This window comes from Pyrgilauda ruficollis, unplaced genomic scaffold (assembly GCF_017590135.1).
Source record: "Pyrgilauda ruficollis isolate IOZ18807 unplaced genomic scaffold, ASM1759013v1 scaffold60, whole genome shotgun sequence".
Classification (NCBI taxonomy): Eukaryota; Metazoa; Chordata; class Aves; order Passeriformes; family Passeridae; genus Pyrgilauda; species Pyrgilauda ruficollis.
The window spans coordinates 446,709-455,935 of record NW_024527711.1 but is presented as its reverse complement, the minus strand read 5'-3'; the positions used below and the strand labels follow the sequence as shown (position 1 = coordinate 455,935).

The 9,227-nt window shown below is 39.6% G+C and overlaps 1 protein-coding gene across 1 annotated transcript in view; it reads left to right on the top strand.

Annotated features, from left to right (window-relative positions):
• The first annotated feature begins 1,335 nt into the window (after window positions 1-1,335).
• TYR (tyrosinase) overlaps window positions 1,336-9,227 on the top strand; it is a 43,037-nt gene continuing 35,145 nt past the window's right edge. Inside the window, exon 1 of the mRNA XM_041483682.1 lies at window positions 1,336-2,252. Coding sequence (XP_041339616.1) covers window positions 1,410-2,252 — 843 coding nt within the window. The 5' untranslated portion in view covers window positions 1,336-1,409. The remainder of the gene's footprint in view (window positions 2,253-9,227) is intronic.

Here is a 9,227-nt window from a genome sequence, read left to right as displayed (position 1 = left end):
TCAGACTATAGTTAGAAATATTTTTTGAAAAAGCAAATACTTTCCCTTTGTCCTTTTTGCTCCAGGCTCCCCCATCACAGGCTCCCTGGAAGTGGGACTCAGGGATAATCCCCTGGAATACCTGAGGCGTAGAAGCCAACAGGATTAAAGCACCTCGTGCTCCTCAGCATGGTCATGTGATGACCTCCTGATCCCAGCAAAGGCCTTGTTTCCCAGCAGAGTTCTCATTTCGTTTGCCTATATGATGTTCCTGCCCCCCATAAGCACAAGGAAATAATTCACAAAGCTTTTAGTAAGAAACAAACCCAAGAAAACCACTCTTATTAACAGCAGTAGATGAAGAAAATAATGGATAACTCATGTGTGCTTTGCCCAGCAGTAAAACAACAGTTGTCCTCTTGCAAGGGGCAGCTTCAAAGATTGTCTAACTTTTAAATCTGCTCATGCAGCTCTGTCAGCTCTCCTCAGGCTAATGTACAAGAAGAAAGAGGTGGGTGGTCTGGAGGCTGCCCAGTAACATATTGAGTAAGGAACACAGATATGGTGTTTGCAAACTGCTTGATGGGAGAAAAACAGGAGTCAATGGGTTTTTTCTTGATCCCGAGACAGATGCTCAAAGTGCTTTCTGAAAATCTATTGGCAGATTGTCTGTGTTTCCCACAAAACTGTGGAGAAGGCTGTCATGCAGACTTCTGTGTGTCATCAACTGTGAAAACGCTATCAATTCTAGAAGAACAAAAATTATTTTCTTATTTAAAATATACTACTTCCCTCACCTCCCTTTGCCATATGCTAATCCCAGAAAGGCAGTTTACACTGAAGTGTAAAAATGTTAAGTCAAATAATTTATTCTGGTTCTTCCTTATATTCATACTTAATCTGATCACATTTTATTTTTGCTTCCTGTTAAAAAAAATAGTTTGCTCACAAATTCTTTATTTTATCATTTTTATGTTCGCTATTCTTCCTATTTAGCTGACCAGATTCTGCCACGTCTTTATTTAACCAACCATTTACTCTAAGGCATATAATCAACTTAGGAATTCTAAGAACTTATAATTGATTCAGTGTCCAAACTTTAATTTTACTTCCTCTCCAATTGCCAGGAGAGAGCAATCATGTGCTAGGCAGAAGATGAAAGTTTATAATAAATGCCTGTATTTTGAAACTTGTAGGGGGTGGGGGGGAAAGTCACTTGGCTTTCACTTAAAACATGTGATAATGAGATTAACCCTGAAGTATATTTCGTGTGTAAATGCATCATGTGTAGGAATGGGGAAGGACATTGAAGGGTGTGCTGTAGCAGAAGTCAGCAGTGAAGCATTCCTGGTGGAGGGGAGGAATTCCTTTCATGCACAGGCCTTTGGAGGGGTCAGAGAGAACACTCCAGGCACTGAAGCATAGCGTTGATGCTCTCCTGCTGCTCTGTCAGTATGCTGCTATTTGCCCTGTGTTTTCTGCTCGTCATCCTCCAGCCGTCTACTGGGCAGTTTCCCAGAGTCTGTGCGAACGTGCAGAGCTTGCGGAGCAAGGAGTGCTGTCCCCCCTGGGATGGAGACGGGTCCCCTTGTGGGGAGCTTTCCAGCAGAGGGTCCTGCCAGAACATCCTTCTCTCCCAGGCTCCACTGGGACCACAGTTCCCTTTTTCAGGAGTGGATGACAGAGAGGACTGGCCCTCCGTATTTTACAACCGGACATGTAGATGTGAAGGCAACTTCATGGGATTCAACTGTGGGGAGTGCAAATTTGGCTTCTCTGGGCTCAACTGCACTGAAAGGCAAGTGAAAACAAGAAGAAACATCTTCCAGCTCACCGCCAGGGAGAAGAACAAGTTTCTTGCCTATCTTAACTTGGCAAAGAATATCCCTAGCCAGGACTACGTTATTGCTACGGGCACGTATACCCAGATGAACAATGGCTCCAACCCCATGTTCAGAGACATCAATGTGTACGACCTCTTTGTGTGGATGCATTACTATGCCTCTCGAGACACACTCTTAGGTGGGTCCAATGTGTGGCGGGACATTGATTTTGCCCACGAAGCCCCCGGTTTCCTGCCTTGGCATCGGGTCTTTCTGCTGATGTGGGAACGTCAGATCCAGAGGATAACAGGTGATGAGAACTTCACCATCCCCTACTGGGACTGGCGAGATGCAGAGGACTGTGAGGTCTGCAATGATGAGTACATGGGCGGCAGACATCCCACCAACCCTAATTTACTCAGCCCAGCATCAATTTTCTCCTCGTGGCAGGTAAGAACTGGCCAAGGAAAGGAGAAGGGAATGACCCCATCTGATTTTAAGTACTTAGGTGAGGTGCTCAAAATGGGGGCTTAGCCATACTGCCTTCCTTTAGATGCTCCTGGAGAGAAAAGAAATTGGATTTTATATGGACCTAATCTTCATTTAGAGCAGTTCATTTGTAGCTTTGTCTCATTTCTTTTTGACTGTAGGATTTAGGTTGTTTAATTCAGAACATAAAAGTAAAATGGAAAGGGGGAAGTTATGCCTTTGTGTCCAAAAATGGCCTTTAGCAGGTTAAACATGCTTGGCTCTGGTGTGCCAGTTAGGTCAGAGAAGCAGGATTTATGCACATAAGTTTCTAGCACCATTGCAAAACAGTGGGTGATTGAATGATGGAAAGAGAAGCAGAGGCTTTTCAGGCACTCTACCCCTCTCCCGCTGTATTCCTCCCATCCATGAGTTAAAAACTATCAAATTTAATTCACCTGCTTTCAATGTAAAAGCAACCAGACAAACAAGTAAACCAAACCTTTACAGCAGAGAAGAATCAGCAGAGTAATTCACATCAGTAGTTCAAATAAGTAGAGAAGAAATAATATCTGTTGCTCAAAGGAACTGAGAGGCAAATGTAATAGTGCAAATGCAAAAATTCCTGGCAATTAAAAGCACTTCAAATGAGGCCATAAAACACAGTGACATTACATGTGTACGTAACTGATAAGGTCTCATATAGCTGAACTATGGTGTCCTGCTCTAACACTGAGGGCTTTTTTGTGTCTCTTGCTCATCACTGTCACATTGCCTAAAATACAGTGACAAAGGTCTATCAGCTTCAATAGACACACTCCATCATGACAACAGCAACAGTTGCTTCTGGTGTTGAAGTCTAGGATTATGTTGGTCTAAATCTGTCTTCCATTTATTTCTGTAGCAGCAGCCCAAATGAAGGTTGGACAGTTTTAGTGATTTAACAGAGAGAGAAATTCAAGCAGCTCTGGGATATTCTGGAATATTACAAATCAGCACCCAGCTGGGCTTACTGGGCTGGTTGTACAGTATTTAGCTTTGATTTGTGCCCTTGTGCATAATAGAGGGTGTATAGACCTCTAAATTCAAGCATTTAGAGATACAACAACAGAACTATTTGGGCTATTCTCTGGTATACCTTTTTCTCCCTCAGACAGGAATCATTTCATTCCTGGGACCATTCCCAGGAGAATGTTTGCATAGAGACACCTTGTTTATGAGACTAAAATTATTTTATTGACATAGACATGGATTATTTGATGTCACTTGGCCTCAGTGCCTGGGAAATTTCCTGCACACATTTAACTTAGTGTAGACATAGCCATAAAAGAGATACAGATACAAATATGCATTTTCATCCCATTTTCTAAAATTCTTCTTATTTCTAGCATCTTGAATCTGGATCAACTTTACCAGCTTAATTAGATTGTATTGTCAGAAAGAAGTGGATTTTATGCTGTTCTGCACTGAGATTAATAAATAGTTGTGTGAAAAAATGTACATGTGGGGAAGTGTATAAAATGAAACCAGATTTGCACTGGTTATTTGCATCAAATGGAGCTATCAATACAGTAATGAGATAACCAAGGTAGGAGGAGACAGGTAATACACAGGAATCAGCAAGTTACTAGCAGGATTTTCTAAAAGACATGTAGCTGTCAGGTAGTTCTGTTTATTTGTTTTGTTTTGGTTTTTTTTTTTTATTTTTTTTCCCCCAAAGGCTCTATTAATTGTGTCCAGATTCTTAAGATATTTTCATCTTGGTAATAAATACCCAGAAAATTTATTAGTCACAATTGATATACTTAAGAAAAAGTCAGGTTTATCATTTCTCATTTAAGGTTAGTTCCCACTAATACAGTCTTAAAATAAAGATTTTTTTTTTGAACAAATTGTTCAAAGAGATATTTTTATATAACTTTAAGAGGTGCAGGTATAAAAGGTATGCTATGTTTAAAACACATTCAGTGTCAGTGTACATAGGTAAAAGCACCTAAGTAATTTGCTGATATTTTCCAGGTATTTTCAGGAAATGTTTATCACTTATATTTTTCAGTGACTTTTGGAAATTTACAATTTTTTCAAAATTTCCAAAATATGTGATAATTTTACCTTCAAATACTAAAATTTCCCTCTAATATCTTCCATCCATTTGTGGCTCTCCCGTCTTATCCTGAGAAAGTATGAAAGACATTGAACAGACCTGCATTCTCAGTCATGAGTTTGGGGTAAAGGTATTTCTTTATTAATGTTGAATCCAAATTTAAGCAATTGCTTAATAGGGAATAACAGTCAATACTGTTCCTTCGAGTAGCACAAAGTAAGAGATCAAAATATCACTCCAGAAAATCAAAAGGGAACAAAAATAGCATTAGCTTGAACCCGAAAACAGCCACAGATCTGCTGCAGAATGCTCTGATTATCTAAGATCTGTAACTAAACAGCATGAGGGGAAAAAAAAATTTAAAAAATTAAAAAAGAGGAAAAAAAAACAGACGGGGACCCAGAAATGTGAAGGAATTTAAAGGAATTTAACAAGAATGCTTTTAGCAAGCATACCAAATAAAAAGAGGGCAAGAGTAACCTTGGAATAGCACATCAATAATATGGTGTCCTTTTAGAATCTGAAGTGTCTTTACAAAGCTTGCTATGTTAGGAAATGGTTTAGATTTATTTTTTTAAAAAAAGGTAAAGTGCCTATTTGCAGAAAAGCATCCCTCTTCTTTTTTTTTTTTTTAATCCCAAAGAAAGGAGAATTTTTTTTTTTTTGTTTTAGTGCTCTTTTCTAAGACTATTCAAAATAATGGATTTACAAAAAAAAAAAAAAAAAATCTAGTTGAATATGTCCTTGTCCATGGCAGGGCGTTTGGACTAGCTGACCTTTCTTTTTTTTTTTTTTAATCCCAAAGAAAGGAGAAAATACTTCATTCCATTGAAGGGTTGCCATAGCAACATGGATACCCATGGATACATGCTGAAATTCTTGCTTTCACCTTACTTTTTCTTCAACATGCTGCTGTTACCACTTGGCTGAGTGAATTATCCATCCACATTTTTCTCATATTTGTCATCTAAGTGACACTTCTGATTCCTGCCTCTTTTTTACCAGCAAGACTATCAGGAATCTTTACTGGTTTTGTTTGTTTGCTTAGCTCATGTTTTACAGTGGGTGGGAAGGGTTTTCTCATGTTTTCAGTTACTTGTTTGTGATTATTCAAGTGTTACACTTAGCATTAGGACTGCATGAGACATACTAATGCTTTAGCAATTTTTACAATTCCATGTCAACTTATCAGAAAAATATACGGGAATTGGAGCTTGTCCATGGCAGGGCGTTTGGACTAGCTGACCTTTAAAGGTCCCTTCCAACAAAAACTGTTCTGTGATTCTAAATAGTAGGAGGGTAAATTTTTATCTCTTCTGCACTAGAACTGACTTTGAGAAACAACTGAAGTCATTGGAGTTGCAGATGCATAAAATCCTACTGCAAATCAAAAGTGGAATCTTTCTTCTGGCAGTTAATGCTAGAGTCTGGGAATCCCCAGTGTGCTAGACATAGGATGAAGAAAATAAAGTTGGAGAATCTAAGCACTATTTCAGTTTGTGGTAAGCAGGACACACCACCAACTTCAGCTCCCTCTATTCTGTCTCTCCTAAGACTTGAGAGAAGCAATTGCATAAAATGGAGAGCTGGCTGCTCTCAGATGTGCTGGGGTGAGCCTGCTGCCAATTCCTTGTTGCAAGCATGGAAAATTTCCCTTAGCACTTCATTCCATAGCACTCTGAAGAACCACTTACACAAAAGCAATGCTACTACAAAAGAGAAACAAGTTACATAAATAGAAAATTGATAAAATTCTTCTGAACTAATAATGACAGTACTTTAGATCCATTACCTGAAAACATGACTTCATAAGAAATATGAATTCAGCTATTCAGACACAGTTATTTAATTCTAAGTACATTTTATCAGGGAGCTGTATTGCTAGCTGAATTGTCTGACAGCATTATTTGAAAGATTATTTTATATCTACCTTTAAAAACTGCAGGAAATTTTCAGAAATACAAACACCAGAAGCCAGCACTTCTTGATTCTTAGATCAGCAAAAGTCTTACATCCATCTGCTTATGGACACCCAAGGAACTGACAAACTTTATTTTTTATTGCAACTTAATAGATTGTGGTGCCAGCTACAGGCTGGTACATTAAAAAGCAAGAGCCCAAATGGAGCAACTATAAAGAAAGAATTTATGAATTGTGTTCTCTAATGACATGCAAACATGGATTATAAATTTGAAACATTTCCTTTTATGAAGAGGTTCTTCTTCACATGCCACCTCAGGACTGTAGCAGGAGGGTATCACAATCTGTGCACAGCAGAAGCAGCCACTTGGGTATCCTCAGCCTCCGTGTCCCTGTGATTGGCTGTCCATGGGATCGTGTGTGGGTGACAGTGGAGCTGGGCCCCTGCATGCTTGGCTGTCCACTAGTGTATAGCCATGCTTTCTCAGGTGTCATGTAAGGTAAAAGGCAAAGAATATATACCTTTAGAGGTGTAAAAATCAATAGCTAGGTTGATTACATAAAAACCGGGGTTTTTTAATAATTCAGCAGCAGAAGAATCTTACCATCTCTCTCCAGAGAGGTGTCTGAGTGATTTCACAGTAGACATGGAGACAGCAGCAGTGATGGTGCAGCTTGGAAACAGCTGCAGAGCTGTCAGACCAGGAGGTGCTAGTGAATACTTCACCAGTAATTGGTAACAGACTTTCCTACTCCAGCCCAGCAGCACTTTGAGGTGCTTAATCTGGTATAGGTTGCCCTTCAGTTCTGGGCTGCCTTCAAGCAAAAAGGTGAAAGTCAGCCAGCTTTTACTGAAGGCTGGGAAAATACCTTGAAGGCCCCAGGTTTGTTTTAATGCTGTCAGTTCATGCTTGTCTTATCTCCTTTTAGCTTGAGTTTCACAGCTCCCCCAGTTTATGTATGTGCCACAAGGGGAAGAAAGACAATTAAGGGCCTCACCCTTTTAGATGTTTATTAGAATTTTTTATTTTATTTTATTTCAATTCTCTTTATCTTTTTCTTTCAATTCTCTGGATGTTTAACTTCTCCATTCCTGCCAATATTCAGCAGTATAAGAAGAACCAGATATAAATATACACAATCTCTTAAAACCCCTTTGGTCTGCTACAGATACAGCACCTTTCAAAGTTCCACCTGTAGAAACAAGGTCCCAAGATACAGCTTGTATCTGGGGATTTTCTTGCATTTTCCCAGTTTGGTGAGTAAATGGCTTCTGGATGCCACTTTAATTAGGATTAAATTATGCCAGGCCCTAATGCAGGCAAAAAAAGAGAAAAAATTAAACCTCTTTATAGCTGCCAAATGTTTTAAATCCAGTGTGAGAGCTGTGTTTTAATAAAAATCCCAAACAAGGTTGTGAGAATGAGTGGAAAAAGACAGAGAAAGACAATGAATCAGTACAAAATATCTATTGGTTCCATAACAGCTCTCCATTCTGGACTCCAGCTCAGGAGTCTGGACTTCATGTAGGACAAACAGGTGAGGGGAGGTGTGAAGGAAGGCAGTGAAGTGCCTACATCACATCTCTGTGGCCAGCACACATCAGCAAGAGAAGTGGTTGCTCTGACTGTAATCTAAAGTGGTTCTTTCAGGCTATCTATTCTGCAACACAGCACTATGAAAATGTGCTGCTACAGCTTCTGGAGGGGGGCTCGGTGGCTTCAGAGGAGAAGCAGTGCAAGGGGTCAGTTCTAAAGGACACAGAGGTGTGGATTAGTCCTTTGAGTGGCTCTACTTCCCCAGTGAACTGAGGAACTTCAGATCACTTTGTGAATGAGCACCTATTTTGATACCATAGAGAATCCTCCTTTCCCAAGTCTTTTGGTATATGTTACCAGTGTTGAATGCCTTTGTGAGCACAGATCTAATAAGCAAAAGTAACCCCAAGAAATCTGCCACAAAATTCCCCAAAGCTTTGAATTTGAAGACAGCAGGCAAAAGAACATCACTGAAATCTTCTGTAATGTAGTTCCCTTTATTTTGGCACAGGGGCTGGTCTGTGCAAGCAGTGCAAACTAAAAGACAAAAGGCTTTCCCATTTGCCAAAGGTGGGAGAGAGTAGCCTCTACACTCTTTTAAGAAGCACTCTGCAGAGTGGTGTTCAAGATCTCAGCTGCAGCGCACTGAGGGATATTTTTTGCTGGGTGCTACAAGGTCCAGAAGTGATGCTGCATATTCTGGACTGCCATCTACTGGTATTTGCTCTGCTCACTACTTACATAAGCTTTTCCTCAGAGTATCTTCCTAACAATTTCCCTGGAGCTGGTGAATTCACACACGCAGGTGCAGCTGGAATTTGAAGATGTGTCCAGGGTGAGCAGAGAAATTTGATCAGGACTGTTCTAAAAGGGAATAAAATACCATGTTTTAAAACCACACATTCACACTACAAAGTATTCCTGCTGAAGGAAAAGAAGGCAATGGTGTGACCCATTTTATGTATGCTTTATGCAGATTACATCCAGAAAGAACCATTTGACTGATCTATGTTCTATTATCACTTACACATGGCATGGCTGTTAAAACAGCAAATTATAGTTTCAGGATAGACCCATAATTAATATCATCTAAGTTAAATATTTCTGGAAAAGCATTCTGGTTAATTTTATGGCCAGGCCTTAATTTTCAATTCACAAAAAGAAATAGCAAAAGGTTAGAGACAAGCGTTTTCATTCCTGGGACTTAAGTTGTGGCATTTCTTGACCATGAATTTCCAAAGGCCTCGTGGCATCTGGCTTCTCTTTAGGATGAATTTGGTCAGTTAGACAGTTAATGAGGGCTACAGTAAACATAAATGGAAAAAAAAAGCATTTGCACTCTAAAAATTTGTAAGCGTCATGACGTTAACAATTACATTAAATCCCACTGAAATG